The sequence below is a fragment of the Protopterus annectens genome, chromosome 9.part0, assembly GCF_019279795.1.
Source record: "Protopterus annectens isolate FY-2018-M chromosome 9.part0, PAN1.0, whole genome shotgun sequence".
Lineage (NCBI taxonomy): Eukaryota > Metazoa > Chordata > Ceratodontiformes > Protopteridae > Protopterus > Protopterus annectens.
Window position 1 is genome coordinate 586,659,440 of NC_056743.1, and position 17,490 is coordinate 586,676,929.

Below are 17,490 nucleotides of genomic sequence, written 5' to 3' on the forward strand. Positions count from 1 at the left end.
GCTGGCTGTGAAGTATCGGATTGTTGTGCTGACTCAGAAGATGCGGGATTTGAGGCAAAATCCAGGGTGGTCCTTGTGCCAAGTTCTTTAAGATTGGGTACCAGTGCTGGTGTGGCCAGTCTGGGGCAATCAGGATCATCTTTGGCTCTTCTTGCCTGGCTTTTACGAGTACCTTTGGAAGGAGAGGTAGTGGTGGGAAAGCATATACTTGTAGGTTTTTCCAGCTGAGGGGGCATCCACTTTCCATGGTTGTGGATGGTAAGTCCTTGAGCAGAACTTCTGTAGCTGGCAGTTCATTGGGGATGCAAACAGATCTATGTCCGGGCTCCACCATTTTTGTGTTATCATTCTGAATATTTGTGGATTCAATTCCCATTCGTGGGGATCCATGATGTTTCTGCTTAACTCGTCTGCCAGTGTGTTTTTCTCTCCTGGCAGGAATTGTGCTTGCAGATGAACTTGATAGGTTAGAGCTCTGTTCCACAAGGTCATGGCTTGTCTACAGAGGGGATAAGAGTGAGTGCCCCCTTGCTTGTTTATGTACCACATAACTTTGGTGTTGTCTGTCTTTAGTAGTAGTTGTCCTGGATGCAGAAGGTCCTTGAAAGCTATAAGAGCATGCTATACAGCTAGCATCTCTTTTTGATTGATGTGAAGATGCCTTTGTTCTGCGGCCCACTTGCCCTGAATACATTTTCCTGCCATGTGTGCTTCCCAGGCGTAATCAGATGCATCTGTTGTTAGTGTTTGCTTGGCTGTGGGTTGAGTGAAAGGCTGTCCCTCGTTGAGGTGACAAGCTTGAGCCCACCATCAAAACTCCTGTTGAAGGCAAGGAATTAGTGGTATAATGGTTTCCAAACTTTGACAGTGTTGAGACCAGACACTCTTTAGGTACCATTGTAGTTTCCTCATATGCAGTCTAGCATATGGAACTAGTAGTATGCAAGATGCCATGTAACCCAAGGCCTGCAGAGTTGGGTTCTTGTTGCCATCAATTGAAAATACTGAGTCAGTTGTTCTTGCTTGTCTGGCGTGAGATAAGCCATCTGACCCGTTGTATTCAAGCTGGCACCCAGGAATATTATCTCTTGTGAGGGCACTAGTTTTGATTTCTTTTCATTTACTGTGTACCTTAGGCAACTTAACTTTTTTACAAACGCCAGATGCTTTAGAAGAATGTGCTTGCTCTCTGCTTGAATCAGGCAGTCGTCCAGGTACGGATAAATCTGAATTCCTTTCTGTCTGCAAAATGCAATTACTGGTGCCAGGCACTTAGTGAAAACCCTGGGTGCAGTAGATAAGCCAAAGGGCAGTGCATTGAACCAGCTATGCATCTGAGGTATCTTCTGCTGTTTTGTCTGATAGGGACATGCAGGTATGCCTCCTTGAGGTCCAAGGTTACGAGCCAAGCTTTCTTGCCCAGCATGGGAAGAAGCTGCTGTGGTGTAAACATTTTGATTTTCGGAACATCCAGGTAAGTGTTTAGAGAAGAAAGATCCAGAATGGTCCTCCAGGCTTTGTCCTTTCTGGGAACCAGAAAGAGTCTTGAGTAAAATCCTTGTCCTTGCTCCTGTGGTGGTACCTTTTCAATAGCTCTCATGTCCATGAGTGCTGTAATTTGTTTTTGAGCCTCTGCCCATTGATTTGGTGGCAGATTTGGCATTCCTTTTAACCTTGGCAGAGTGTGAAAGTGGAACCTGTAACCTTGAGATACAATGTTGAGAACCCATTTGACTTTGGTGATCATATGTCAATTGTGATAGAAAAGTGCCAGTTTTCCTCCCAAGGGGGATGCCAAGAGAGAAATGTTTGGCAGCTGTACTGGGAAGTCATTGGGGCTGTTTTTTTTTATGGTTGGGGCCTGTCTTCTCCTTCTTTCTGGCCTGATGCACCCCATTTTCGAGGCCTGTAAGGACCTTGTGGTTGACCTCTACCTCTTGGACGTCTGTATCTGCCCATTTGATGTCTGTCTGTAAATGGAAAGGACCAATTCTTTGTTGGCCAATTTTTGCTACATCGAGGAGGCTGAACCTATGAGAAATCCTTCACCGTTTGCATAGATTTTGCCTTATCCTCCATTTTCTTTAATACCTCTTCTGCTTTAACTCCAAATAACACATCCTGCTGCAAAGGTGCATACAATAGCTTTGCTTTATCATGATCTGGTAATGTATGTTCTTTTAACCAAGCATGTCTTCTAATGACAGAACCTGTAACTGCTGCTCTACAGGAGGCCTCTAAAGAATCAAAACCACATTGCAAAGTATGTTTTCCCACTTGTTCAGCTGCATGCAATAAATCCTGCATTTCCTTAAAATTAGGAGGATCTGAATCTGGAAGCATTTTTTGTTTCAACTGACATCAAAAATTGCTGATATTTTAGCATGTGAAACGGGCTATTTAAGGCCCTCATTGCTAAAGTTGCAGATGTATATACTTTCTTCCCCCATCTGTCTAATGCTCTGGAATCTCTGTCAGAGGGGACTGGATTCTTTGCTGATGAGGCCTTAACCCCCTTTGGGTCCCTGAGAAATAGTTTCAGGGTCAGCAACAGGGCTTTTATAAAGAAATTTGTGAGAGTCAGGGACTCTGCAGTATCTGTCAGGCTTAACTGGGGCTGGAGGTGAAGAATCAGGATTTAAGCTGGATTCAGTATACACATCATCCACAATATCTAACACTGGCGGAATAGCAAGGGGTCTGAGTTGAGGTAATAAAAGGTAGTCTCTGAACCTTTTCTTGGATTCTGAGCAATCCTGGCCTTCCCAATGGAAATGCTTCCTCATGGTATGTAAGGTTTCCCCAAAGGAGTAGTCCTCTGGCGGAGACGCTGAAGTACTGATTCCTCAGCATCAGAATCCTCATAAGGGGGTAAGGAGTATCCTGGGTCCGAGGATGAAACTGAAGAGATGGATACCTGGTCGGATGAGTCATAGTCTGCATCCTGTCTAGGCCTTTTATCAGGAGGGGGGAGGGGCCCCCGTGATCAGAGTGATTAGGTCTTCGGACATTTTGAGCATGTTTCTTGGGCATGGAGGCCTGTCCTGGAGAATGCTGCATTTGTTTCTTTGTTTTTAAAGGAGGTTTCGACTTGGCAGAAGATTTAATGCTTAACTGAGTAGGTCTGAAGCTACGGGTTGTTCAGCTACTCCGGATCCCTCTGTAGGGTTAGTTTCGGTAGGCTGAAAATCTTGTGCGTCCGAAGGCCCAGCCATCTCCACGTGGGAGTCAGAGGCAGCCTGTGGTTCTAAAGAAGCGGTCGTCAGGCGGCCTGTGGTTCTAAAGAAGCGGTCGTCAGGGGCTGCGAAGGTGCCTCGCTGAAAACCAGAGAACTGGCGACTGGCCTAGAAGAGGTTTTGTCGTCAATTTTGGGCCTCTGATGCCTATCCTTGTTTCTGCACTTTTTATGTATGCCGGTCATCGGAAGTTCCGACGGCATGGTGTAATTGAATTTTCTGCCAAAATAACGTCAGGCAAAATCAAACAGACGTTTAATAGTGCGCTTGTTAAACCTAGCACAAAACCGACAACCAGTGACGTCGTGGTCTGGGCCTAGGCATGGGATGCAATAAGAATGGAAATCCTTATGGGGTATTTGATTCCCACAAGAAATACAGTTATTAACTTTTACTGACATCGGTATGAGGCAAAAAAAAATTTCCCCAACGGGGTACTTACCTTTGTAGAAGACTTCGGTTCTTGATTCGGAATGAAAATATCAGGAGTAGGCCGACTGGCACTTGCGAAAAGCTTTTGCTTCGGGCACCCCGCGGCAAGAAAGACTGGAGAAAATGGCGTCGGCTGCATCTTATATACCCCTGTCGCACTGACGTCAGGGAGGAGGCGACAGCAACCGACGCTGGACCAAGACTTTGGAACTCAGGCCGACTGGGGAACCGCTTGACCGCAGGATAACCCAAGTGTGATGACTGCAGCAGTGTAACATGATGAACATCTTCCTCTTCCTTTCTGCAAGCACTCAAGTGGAAAAAGAGTGGCAGATACTACATGCCTGTCAACTAACTTCCTCTTCCTTTCTGCAAGCACTTGAGTGGAAAGAGTGGCAGATACTACATGACTCCTGCAGGTGCACCTCACCCAAACAGTACACACATGCACATGGGCATCCGTAACGGACATCTTTTGTCCGCACTCTGGGAACTTCTTGAACACAGACTTATGATGCTTTTCCATTTCTTCAGACATAACTAACTTCCTGAAAAAAATCACAAGATCAAAAAAAAGCTATTTAACTATAAAAAAATAGTATAACTCAGAAATGAGTAATCTAATAATAATATTCAAACAGCCCAAAAGGGGCAACTCTAATATATGTAAAGGCTATATACAATTCACTACAAACAGCAATGCAAGAAGACAGCATAAAAGTCCAAAAAAGGAACTAGTAACAAGAGTACGAAAAGGCCCAAGGCCAACAGGCCGAAGGCAAGCACTAGAGGTTTACTGGGAAAAGGGGAAAAAAAGAAAAATCTGCTAAACTAGGTAATACTATGTAAATATAATAGTAGAAAGACATAAAAATGCAATGGAAAAACTTGCTGAAAGTTGAAAATTCCCACAAGAGTCTCGAGCAATGCTAGAAACCAAGACATCGGTGCTGCAGTAAACTAGATCTGAGGTAATTCCAGCAGTGCATTGTGGGATAAGGGGCTAGGTCTCGAGCTATTGGAAAACTTTGAGCTTGCTAGTCAGCAATATCAGAGCCGAGGATCGGCTCCGAACCCATCAGTGAGGAATAAACGGCGAGATTGAACAACTTCATATCAGGTGTTTAACAGGAATTAAAACCCTATCACCCACAGTCTCAACTGGAGAGTAGACAAGTGTAGATGGATGAGAGTTCCTTTGTCTTGTGTGAGAAGGTCCACCCTATGAGGTAACTTGTGGTGATTGCCCTTGGCTAAATGTAGCAGAAGGGGGGAACCAAACAAAGTCTGGGCCAAAAGGTAATCAACAGGCAAAATTTCTGGTTTGTCCTAATGAATTCAGGACTTTCGGAATGATGAGAAGGGGGTGGGGTGCATATAGAAACATCCCCTTCCAAGAGAACGAAAGGGCGTCCACCTTCCAGATCAGAGGGTGAGGGACTGGCACAAAACTGTGGGAGGCAAAGATCTATTTGAGGAATACCCCACCAGTGGACAATGTCCAGGAACACACGTCTTTGAAGCATCCACTCATGGGACTGTGCTAGGCACCTGCTCAAGGTGACTGCCATGCAATTTTGGTTGGATGGGATAGACACTGCCTGGACAGTCACTCGGTTTTGGACTGCCAGCTCCCATACCTGGATTGCTAGCCTGCATAAAAGGTAGGATTTCAGTTCTCTGGTATGTCAACAAGCCGGGGGGAACATCATACATCTCTGTGCACAGTTTTAAAGGTCCTGGCAGAAACAGGATGAAAGGTTTGAAGGGCTAGCAGCAGAACCTTCATCATCCTCAGAATGATGTGCTCCCTTTGTTGACAAGGGGACCATACCTCTTGAGCTTTCAAATTTCCAAACGTCATGAAAATTTCCATCCTATATCCAAAGCATCTGTGAACAGCTCTTGAACTGGAGGGAGGTGGTGCAAGGGGAGTTCTGGGTTGAGAGATACTTGCTGGATCCAACAGTGAAGTTCCCTCTTCAGACAGAAGATGACAGGAACTGGAAAGTTTAGCGGATGTGAATGCTGCATCCAAACTGATTTTAGGAACCACTGGAGTGTCCTCGTGTGAAATTTTGCCACAGGGAGCACTAGGATAGTGGATGCCAAGAAACAAAACCCTGAGAAACTCCCTGGTTGAAATGTTATAAAAAGGCAGAAGGTTTTTGAAGTAGGGTGAGTGGTTCAGTGCCTTCTGAGATGGAAAAGACTCTCGTGAGGTCTGTCTGAGTCCTGCACCCCAAGAAGATGTGATACTGAGAGGGGCACATAATGGATTTTTTTTGTAGTCTATGGTGAAACCTAGGTGTTGTAGAAGAGAAATGGAAAAAAGAAAGTTTTACTGTAGGATCTCTGGGGAGGTTGCCATACATAGGAGATCATACAAGTAAAGGAAAATGTGGTTGCCCTGAGCCTGCAGTAGGCAATCACAAGGGCAAGGCATTTTGAAAATACCCTTGGTACAGTAGAAAGTCCACAGGGCAAGGCAAAGAAAGTACAGTTGTGTACTTACCATAAATGTAGATGTTAGAGTGTATTCACTGTTGCAATCATTACACTTGGGTTATCCTGCTGGCAGGCGACCCGCAGTTGGCCCGAGTTCCAAAGTCTTGGTCCGGCGTCGGTTGCTGTCGCCTCTTCCCTAACGTCAGTGCGCCAGGGGGTATAAAAGTTGCAACAGACGCTATTTTCTTCAGTTTTTCTTGCCCCAGATGTCAGGTGCCCCCAATAGGAAGGCTGAAAAGATAAAAATATTCCAAAAACCATGCATATATTACTATAAACATTTCCTTCATCTACAAGCAAATACACCACGTAGGTTGTATAGAGTTGAGAAGTACAGAAAAGTCCCAGCAAAGAAAGGGGGATGGTGGGTGGGTAACCTGGACTGCAAGAATGAATACACTCTAACATCTACATTTATGGTAGGTACACAACTGTACTATGTTCATCATGTTTCACTGTTGCAGTCATTACACTTGTGTAGAATCCCAAAGCTGAGGTTGGGTGGCTGGGTCTAAATTGGATTGGGAGAGGCTACCAGGCCCTGCAGCACTGCAGTGGCAAAGCCTGCTCTGGATTTAGAGTACAGAGGTAAGTGGTAGTGCTTGGTGAAAGTGTGCACTGAACTCCAGGTTGCAGCTTCTAAAATGTCTTTGGTTGGTAGTCCTCTGAGAAAAGCTGCTGCTCTGGTAGAATGAGGCCTAATGCCCTCAGGCACTGATTTGCCATGCTGTGCATAACAGAAGCGGATGCAATGTCCTATCCATTTTGAAATTGTCTGCTTTGTAATAGGCTTTCCTTGTGATCCTGCAGCATAGACTACAAAAGTACAGTTTTGTACCTACCATAAATGTAGATATTCGAGTGTACACCCTGCTGCAGTCATCACACTTGGGTTATCCTGTCGTCAGGCGGTCCCGCAGTCGGCCAGAATTTCAAAGTCTTGGTCCAGCGTCAGTTGCTGTCGCTTCTTCCCTGACGTCAGTGCGCCAGGGGTATATATAATGCATCCGACGCCATTTTCTTCAGTTTTTCTTGCCCCAGATGTCAGGTGCCCCCAAAAAGGTGGTCAGTAATTAGTACCAAATTAATTAATTTTTGCACAAACACAAAATCCCTCCAGCTATAAGAAAATACATCAGGAAGGTATAGTAGAGATGTAGCCAGTTAGATCAGAGGGGATGGAGGGAGGGTAACCTGGACTGCAGCAGGGTGTACACTCGAACATCTACATTTATGGTAGGTACAAAACTGTACTATGTTCATCGTGTTACCCTGCTGCAGTCATCACACTTGGGTAGAATCCCAAAGCTAAGGATGGGTGGAGGAGATAGAGGAGGCTAGGAGGCACTGCAGTGGCGAAGCCAGCTCTAGTCTTAAGAGTAAAGAGGTAAGTGATAGTGTTTGGTAAAGGTGTGTACTGAACTCCAAGTTGCAGCTTCCAAAATCTCCTTGGTTGGAACCCCCCTGAGGAAGGGTGTAGATGTAGCTGTTGCCCTGGTACAGTGGGGCCTAATGGTATCAGGAACTGGTTTTCCATGATGGGTATAGCAAAAACGAATGCAATGTCCTATCAAGTTTGGAAATGGTTTGTTTTGATATAGCCTTCCCTTGTGAAGCTGTAGCATAGGATACAAAGAGTTGGTCAGATTTTCTGAAAGCCTTAGTTTTAGTAACGAAGTTGCCTGTGAATGTCCAAGGAATGCAGGAGTCTTTCTCCTTTGTTCTGTGGATTTGGGAAGAAGGTGGGTACGTGGATGGTTTGATTTAAAGCCACACTGGAAACCACCTTAGGCATGAAAGAAGGATTAGTTCGTAGAGAAACTCTGTCTTGATGGAAAATGAGAAAAGGTTCCACTGCTATTAATGCCTGCAGCTCTGAGACTCTTCTAGCTGAAGTTATTGCTAGCAGCAGGGCAGTCTTCCATGATAGAAACTGTAAATCTGCAGAGAAAGCTGGTTCAAAGGGAGGTAACAAGTTTTTCCAGAACAAAATTGAGGTCCCATGTTGGTGTGGGTGCTCTCCTGGGGGGCCTAATGTTTTTTGCCCCTCTGAGAAACTGCCTTAGAAGTGGATGTGAAAATAAGGGTGGATCCGTGTTGTAGTGGGCTGAAATAGCTGATGCATGGATTTTAATGGAAGAAAAAGAAAGTCCTTTGTGCAACATCTCAGTTAAATACTGTAGAATCTGAGGCATGAGAGGCTGAAGTGTGTTTTGGCCTTTAGCTTGGTTCCAGGCGCAAAACATTTTCCATTTATCCGGATAGGCCTTCCTGGTGCTGGGCCTCCTAGCTTCCAGAACAACATTCATCACTGCTTGGGAAAGAGGAGCTGGCTGGATGCTTAGGTGATTTGCCATGCAGCCAGATTTAAGGTTTTGAACTGGCTGTGAAGAATGACTGTTTTGCTGTGTGAGCAAATGGGCAATTTGTGGTAAAATCCAAGGTGGGCCATATTCCTCAATAGTGGATACCAGTGCTGGCGTGGCCAGTCTGGGGCGATGCGTATCAGTCGTGGTCTCTCTTTTCTGACTTTCAGAAGCACCTTTGTGAGGAGAGGCAATGGATGGAAGGCATAAACTGTCAGGTTTTTCCAACTGAATGACAGTGCGTCCACTTTCCAAGCTTGATGGTGCAGTGTCCTTGTACAAAATTTTGTTAGTTAATAGTTTTGAGGACTGGCAAACAGGTCTATGTCTGGAAGGCCCCATTTTTGAGTTATCATAGCAAATACTTGTGGATCCAGTTTCCACTCGTGGAGATCCATGATGTTTCTGCTGAGGTCGTCTGCCAATGTGTTCTTTTTTCCTGGCAGGAATTGAGCTTGTAACTGAACTTGGTAAGCCAGAGCTGTGTTCCACAAGGTCATTGCTTGCCTGCATAGAGGGTAGGAGTGTGTACCCCCTTGTTTATGTACCACATTACTGTGGTGTTGTCCGTCCTTATTGTAAGTTGTCCTGGATGTAATAGATTCTTGAAGGCTGTCAGAGCATTCTGTACAGCTAGCATCTCTTTCTGATTGATGTGCAGATTCCTTTGATCTGCAGTCCATATGCCTTGAACGCACTCTCCTGCCATGTGTGCCCCCCAGGCGTAGTCCGATGCATCTGTTATACTTTGCCTGGCTGGGGGCAAGGTGAAAGGCTGACCCTGGTTAAGGTGACATGCCTGTGACCACCATAGAAACTCCTGTTGTAGGCAGGGAATGAGAGATACTGTGTCCAAGCTGTGGCTGTGTTGAGACCACACGCTTTTTAGGTACCACTGTAATTTCCTCATATGCAGCTTTGCAAATGGTATTAGTATGCAAGATGCCATAAAGCCCAAGGCCTGCAGAATTTTTCTTGCAGGTAGTTGGGTCTTTGTTGCCATTGTTTTGAAATACTGAGTCAGTTGTAGTTGTTTGTCTGGCGTCAGGTAAGCCTTCTGGGCCGTTGTATTCAAGCTGGCACCCAGGAATGTCATATTTTGTGAGGGTACTAGTTTTGATTTCTTTTCGTTTACTGTGTACCCCAGGCAACTTAGAGGTTTTACAAAAGCCAGATGTTGTAAGAGGATGTCCTTGCTTTCGGCTTGGATGAGGCAGTCGTCCAGGTATGGGTATATTTGAATTCCTCTGTCTGCAGTATGCAATTACTGGTGCCAGGCATTTTGTGAAGACTCTGGGCGCAGTAGATAAGCCAAAGGGCAGTGCAGTGAATTGGTAAGGAGTTGAACCTGCAATGAAGCGGAGGTACCTTCTGCAACTTTGTCTGATAGGGACATGCAGGTATGCCTCCTTGAGGTCCAACGTTACTAGCCATGCTTTCTTGCCCAACATGGGAAGAAGCTGCTGTAGCGTTAGCATCTTGAATTTCGGTACTTGTAAGAAGTTGTTTAGAATTGAAAGGTCCAGAATTGGTCTCCAAGCACTGTCCTTTCTGGGAACTAGAAAGAGTCTTGAGTAAAATCCCTGGCCTTGCTCTCGAGTAGGTACCAGATGAATGGCTCTCATGTCCATGAGAGCTGTAACTTGTTTTTGTGCCTCTGCCCATTGATTTTGTGGCAGGTTTGGCATTCCTCTTCATTGGCAAGGTGTGAAAATGGAATCTGTATCCTCGGGAAATAATGTCTAGGACCCATTTGTCCTTTGTGACAATGTGCCAGTTGTCTGACAAAAGTGCGAGTTTTCCTCCCAAGGGGGCTGTCAAGAGTGTTTGGCCAGATGAGGTGCAAGTCATTGAGTTTGCCTTCTGGTAGTCTGGGACCTGTCTTCTCCTCCCTTCTGTGTTGCAGTGCCCCATTGTCGAGGTTTGTACTGGCCTTGTGGTTGTCCTCTGCCTCTTGGGCGTCTGTATTTACCCCTCTGTGGTCTGTCAGAAGCTGAAAAGGACCAATTTTTTGTTGGCCAATTTCTGCTGAAGCGAGGGGGCTGTATCTGTAGAAAATCTTTGACTGTCTGCATAGATTTTGCCTTATCCTCCATTTTCTTTAAGACTACTTCTGCTTTAACTCCGAAAAGAACATCCTGTTGTAAGGGAGCATCTAGAAGCTTTGCTTTAACATGATCAGGCAGAGTTTGTTCCTTTAACCAAGCATGCCTACGTATAACAGACCCAGTGACAGTTGCTCTGCAGGAAGCCTCCAAAGAATCAAACCCACATTGTAAAGTATGTTTGCCCACCTGTTCAGTTGCATGCAAGAGATCCTGCATTTCTTTCAATTCAGACTGTTGAGGGAGTGTGCTCATTTTTTGTTTTAACTGAGACATTAGAAATTGCTGATATTTTAGCATGTGGAATTGGTAATTTAGTGCCCTCATGGCTAGAGTGGCTGAGGTGTAATCCTTTTTCCCCCACCTGTCTAGTGCTCTGGAGTCCCTTTCAGAGGGTACAGGATTTTTTGCCATAGAAGCCTTAGCCCCTCTGGGACCCTGGGAGATGGTCTCAGGATCAGCAACAGGGCTTTTATAAAGGAATTTGTGGGAATCAAGCACTCTATAATCTGTCAGGTTTGGCCGGAGCAGGAGGCAGAGAATCTGGGTTCAAACTGGATTCTAAGTAAACATCATCCACAATGTCTAAAACTGGGGGGATGGCAAGTGGTCTGTGCTGGGGGAGTAAAAGAAACTCTCTGAGCCTTTTCTTTGAGTCAGAGTAGTCCTGACCTTCCCAGTGAAAATGTTCCCTCAGTGTGTAAAGCTTCCCCAAAGGAGTAGTCTTCAGGAGGAGAAGCTGAGGGAATAGAATCCTCAACATCAGAATCTTCATAAGGGGAAAATGAGTAATCTTGGTCCTCAGAGGAGCCTGAGGAAATAGACACTTGTTCAGAGGAGGCATAGTCTTCCTCTTGTCTAGGCCTTTTGTCAGGAGGGGGTTGGGAACCCCTAATTAAAGAGATCAAATCTTCAGCCATTTTGAGCATCTGTTTCTTAGGCATGGGGCCTTGAACTGGAGACCGAAGTGCTGCCTTTTTTAGGTTTAATAGGAGTCTTAGTCTTAGGATACGCTTTTATGGTGAGCGTCGTCGGTCTGAAGACGCCTTCAGAAACCGAAGGTGTTTCGGTAGTACTGAAATCATTATCCGCAGTGTCATCGGTAGGGCCTAAACAAAATGGCTGCGTCGGCCTAGTACTTTCCGACAAAAGCTCCGAAGCGGTCTCGGGTTCCAGATCTGCGGTAGTCAGGGGCTGCGTCGGAGCCTCATTGAAGACCGGTGAACCAGAGACCGGACCAGCCGAGGCCTCGGAGTCTGGCTTGGGTCCAAGGCTGCCTGTCCTTATCCTTGCGTTTTTTTGTGCACGCCGGTAGTCAGTTGCTCCGACGGCATAGTGTAGTTAAATTTTCTACCGAAGTAGTGTCGTGCGAAGTCAGAGAGTCTTTTAATAGCACGCTTATTAAACCTAGTACAAAAACGACAACCAGTGACATCGTGGTCTGGGCCTAGGCAAAGTATACAGTAAGAATGAAAATCCTTATGAGGTATTTGCTTCCCACAAGAAATACAATTGTTAACTTTTTCTGACATCGGTCTGAGGCAAGAAAAGTTTTCCCCAATGGGGTACTTAGCTTTATTGAAGACTTCGGATCTGGAATTTGACTTTGAAAATCCGAGTTGGGCGACCGGCACTTGCGAACTGCTTCTGCTTCGGGCACCACGCGGCAAGAAAGACTGAAGAAAATGGCGTCAGATGCATTATATATACCCCTGGCGCACTGACGTCAGGGAAGAAGCGACAGCAACCGACGCCGGACAAAGACTTTGGAATTCCGGCTGACTGCGGGACCACCTGACGACAGGATAACCCAAGTGTGATGACTGCAGCATGGTAACACGATGAACGTCAGTTTTTCTGAAGGCTTAGCTGTCTGTGTATAGCCAAAGCGTGCAGAAGTCTCTCCCCTTTATTCTGGGGATTTGGGTAGAAGGTAGGTAAAAGAATGGTTTGGTTCAAGGCCACATTGGAGACCACTTTTGGCATGAATGTTGGGTTTGTCCGAAGAGAAACCCGGTCCTGATGGAAAATGATGAAAGGTTCCACAGCCATTAATGCCTGTAACTCTGAAACTCTTCTTGCTGAAGTAATTGCTAGGAGCAAAGCAGTTTTCCATGATAAGAATTTTAGATCAGCTGTGCTGGCTCGTTCTAAAGGATGCAGTGTGAGTTTTTCTAAACCAAGTTGAGATCCCAAGTTGGTACTGGTGCTCTCCTTGGGGGTCTTATATTTTTTGCCCCTCGACGGTACTGTCGTAGTAGAGTATGTGAAAAAATAGGAGGGTCCGTATTTTAATGAGCTGAAATGGTAGAGGCATGGATTTTAATTGATGAGAAAGATAGGCCTTTGTCTAGCATCTCAGTTGGGTATTGTAAAATCTGAGGTACATTAGGGACAAGTGGTTCGAGGCCTTGCGCCTGGTTCCAAGCACAGAATCTCTCTCATTTTTCTGTATAAGATTTCCTAGTGCTGGGCCTCCTGGCTTCTAAAATGACATCCCTAACAGCTTTAGAGAGAGGTGCAGTCTGAGTGGCTACATTATCTGCCATGCTGCCAGATTTAGGGTTTTGAGTAGAATGTGCAGAATCTGATAGTTTTGCTGTGTCAGAAGGTGAGGAATTTGAGGTAGAAGCCAAGCTGGGCCTTGAGACAAGTTCTATAGGATTGGGTACCAGTGCTGGTGCGGCCAGTCTGGGGCAATTAGGATCATTTTTGGCCTTTGTCTGACTTTTAAGTAGCACCTTGGTAAAAAGAGAAATCGGAGGGGTAGGCATAGACTGTCAGGCCTTTCCAGCTGAATGATAGAGCATCCACTTTACATGCTGGAGAGTGATAAGTCCTTGCGCAGAATTTCTGTATTTGGTAATTGTGAGGGGAGGCAAAAAGATGTCTGGCCGTCCCGATTTCCTCGTTATCATGCTGAACACCTGTGGATTTAGTTTCCATTTGTGAGGATCAATGAGATTTCTGCTTAGTTCATCTGCCAATGTATTTTTTGTTCCTGGCAGGAATTGTGCCTGCAGATGTACTTGATAGGTCAGTGCTGTGTTCCACAAAGTCATGGCTTGCCTGCATAGGGGATAGGAATGTGTGCTCCCTTGCTTGTTTATGTACCACATAACTGTGGTGTTGTCAGTCTTTATTAATAGTTGTCCTGGATGTAGTAGGTCCTTGAACGATGTCAGGGCATTCTGAACAGCTAGCATCTCTTTTTGGTTGATGTGAAGATGCATTTGTTCCTTGGGCCACGTGCCCTGAATACATTTTCCTGCCATATGTGCCCCCCCAGGCATAATCCGATGCGTCTGTTGTTATTGTCTGCCTGGCTGTGGGTAAGGTGAAAGGCTGTCCCTTGTTGTGGTGACAGGCCTGGGACCACCATCGAAACTCCTGTTGTAGGCAGGGAATTAAAGTTAAGATTGTCCCCAGGCTGTGACAATGCTGAGTCCAAACACTTTTCAGATACCATTGTAGTTTTTTCATATGCAGTTTTGCATATGGAATTAGTAGAATGCAGGATGCCATGAAGCCCAGGGCCAGCAGAATTTTTCTTGCAGGGAGCTGGGTTTTTGTTGCCATCATTTGAAAGTAATGAGTCAGTTGCCTTTGTTTGTCTGGCGTGAGATAAGCCATCTGGGTAGTTGTATTTAAGCTTGCACCCAGGAATATTATCTCTTGAGAGGGCACTAGTTTTGATTTCTTTTCGTTTACTGTGCACCCTAGGCAAATTAGTAATCTTTTTAAAAACGCCAGATGCTGTAGAAGAATGTCCTTGCTCTCTGCATGAATAAGGCAGTCGTCCAAGTAGGGATATATTTGAATTCCTTTTTGTCTGCAAAATGCAATTACTGGTGCCAGGCATTTTGTGAAGACCCTGGGCGCAGTAGATGAGCCAAAGGGCAGTGCAGAGAATTGGTAATGCATTGAGCCTGCTACTAATCTGAGGCATCTTCTGCAAGTTTGTCTGATTGGGACATGCAGGTATGCCTCCTTGAGGTCCAAAGTAACTAGCCAAGCCTTCTTGCCCAGCATGGGTAGAAGTTGTTGTAGTGTTAACATTTTGAATTTTGGAACATCCAGGAAAGTATTTAGGATTGACAGGTCCAGTATTGGTCTCCAGGCTTTGTCCTTTCTGGGTACTAAGAAAAGTCTTGAGTAAAAACCTTGTCCCTGTTCTTGCTGTGGAACTCTTTGAATAGCTTCCATGTCCATAAGAGCAGCAATCTGTTTTTGGGCCTCTGCCCATTGGTTTTGTGGCAGGTTTGGCATACCTTTTGATTCTGGAAGCGTGTGGACGTGGAACCTGTAACCCTGAGAAACTTTTAGTTATGTACTCACCATAACTTCAGATGTTTGGGATCCATCTCGCCTACATTCTGACTGATGGGTTCGGAGCCGATCCCTCGGCTCCGACTCGGCACGCTTATGCCAAAGAGCGAAGTCTCTTATTGGCTGAGCTTACTATATCCCAGGATGCACCACTACCAGTCCCCCAGATCTAGTTTGTCCGCATGCATGCACACACACATACGCTGCTTATATAACATTGTCAGATGAAACAAGATAAAAAACAGTAGAACTCAAAACCGTTCAATCTCTTCTGATCTCCAAGGCAGGGGGAAGGAGGGTGGGTATTAGGAATGTAGGCGAGATGGATCCCAAACATCTGAAGTTATGGTGAGTACATAACTAAAAGATGTTATGTGATCCTATCTCGCCTACATTCTGACTGATGGGACAGCGTCCCTAGCACCTGAATCCTGGGTGGCTCACTGGAAAACACTCCTGAGTACCGTGGAACCAAATGATGCTCGCCCTTTAGATGCCACATCCAATTTATAGTGGGAAATGAAAGTGTGCGGGTTGGACCAAGTAGCCGCAGCACAAATCTCAGAAATAGCGAGCTTGGAATGAAAAGCAATAGAAATAGCCATAGCTCTGGTAGAGTGAGCTTTGATAGATGTTGTAAGTTGCTTATTTGAAGAGGAATAAGCCTGAGTTATGCAATCTCTAATCCATTTGGAGATAGTAGCTTTAGTGATGGTTTTACCCAATTTATTACCTGAAAAGGACACAAACAACTGGTCCGTTTTTCGAATTTGTTGAGTCCTGTCCAGATAGAAGCGCAATTGCCTGTGAACATCCAATTTATGCAAGGTGTATTCCGCTTCATTTGAGAATTTTGGAAAGAAAACTGGTAGCTCTAGAGATTGTTGGAGACAGAGATTAGAACAAACCTTTGGAACAAAAGATGGATTAGGCCTAAGTGATACTCTATCCTTGTGAAAAATCAAGTACGGTGGTTTGATAGATAGGGCTTGAAGTTCTGAAACTCTTCTTGCAGAGGTAATTGCAACTAAGAAGGCAGTTTTCCAAGACAGATATTTTAACTCACATGTAGCAGCCGGTTCGAAAGGGGAAGATGTTAAGGCACGAAGTACCAAATCAAGATCCCACGAAGGCGCAGGATGAAAAACTGGGGGTCTTAACAGCACAGCACCTTTAATGAAAGTAGAGACTGAAGATCCTTGAGTAAACAAGGATGCTAAAAATTTCAAGACCTCTGGTATCGGGGGCAGTAATAGGGTCTAAGCCCCTGAGTTGAGCCCAGATAGCAAACCTCTTCCACTTACTGAGGTACAATTTCTTAGTGGTGGGTTTGTGGGCCGAAGATAAAATGTGAATAACTTCCGGGTCTAAGGTGTGATTTCTGACTAAAGTCGGAAGTGGAGGAGCCAAGCTGTTAATTTCAAAGTGTGAAGGGACTGGTGTTGTCGTCCCGACTGATGAATCAGCAGGTCCGGAGTTAGACCCAAAAACCAAGGACCGTCCAGAGCATGTTTCTTTAGGTAGGGGAACCATACCTGACGAGGCCAGTGCGGAGCAATTAGTATCATTGTGGACCCCAATTGGGAAGCTTTCTGGATGACTTTGGGGAGGAGTGGAGCCGGAGGAAAGGCATAAAGTAGTCCTGCTGGCCAAGGTTGGGCTAGAGCATCCGTAGCTGCCTCCCTCTGACGCGGAGTCAAGGAAAAGAACCTTTTGCACTTTGTGTTTTGTGGTGTTGCAAACAGGTCGCAGCACGGGGTCCCCCATCTTCTGAAAACCTGAGCTGCTACTGTTTCGTTCAGAGACCACTCGTGAGGAGAGAGAATCGCCCTGCTTAATCTGTCTGCCAATATATTGGATTTCCCTGGAATGTGGGTCGCTACCAGGAAACGGTTGGTAGCTACAGCCCATTCCCACACCCTCATGGCCTCTCTGCAAAGGGGGTAAGATCTGGTCCCTCCTTGTTTGTTTAGATACCAGACCACCGACATGTTGTCTGTGTGGATAGCGATAACGCCTTGAGGGAGAAACTTGTGGAGGGCCTGTAGGGACAGAAGTACAGCCCTCATTTCCAATACATTGATATGGAGAAAGGTTTCGTCTGGAAGCCAAAAGCCCTGAACTAACCTGCCCAGACAATGCCCCCCCCCACCCTGTCTGGGAGGCATCCGTTGCCAGGGTGGCCACCGGAAGGGGAATAACAAAAGGTCTTCCCTGATTCAGATTGGATGGCTGAAGCCACCAGCGGAGGTCCCGTTTGCACGTTTCTGTAATCAGAATGAGATCATTGAGGGGGAGATTCTGAAAAGACCATTGTGTCGATAACAGCCACTGAAGAATCCTCATGTGCAATCTTGCCAGTGGAACTAGGAGAACCGTGGCAGACATCGAACATAAAAGTTGCAGGACCATCCTGGCTGGGGCTTTGGATCTTGGAAGCAGGGCTTGGACTTGACCTTGTAAAGTTTGAATCCTTTCGGTAGGAAGGAAGATGCGCATCAATTTTGAGTCTAT

General features: G+C 45.6%; 1 protein-coding gene across 1 annotated transcript in view; it reads right to left on the reverse strand.

Annotated features, from left to right (window-relative positions):
- Positions 1-17,490, reverse strand: part of TIA1 (TIA1 cytotoxic granule associated RNA binding protein) — a 1,460,724-nt gene that overhangs the window by 992,957 nt on the left and 450,277 nt on the right. Inside the window, exon 4 of the mRNA XM_044083128.1 lies at positions 407-431. Within this exon, the coding sequence (XP_043939063.1) occupies positions 407-431 (25 nt within the window). The remainder of the gene's footprint in view (positions 1-406; positions 432-17,490) is intronic.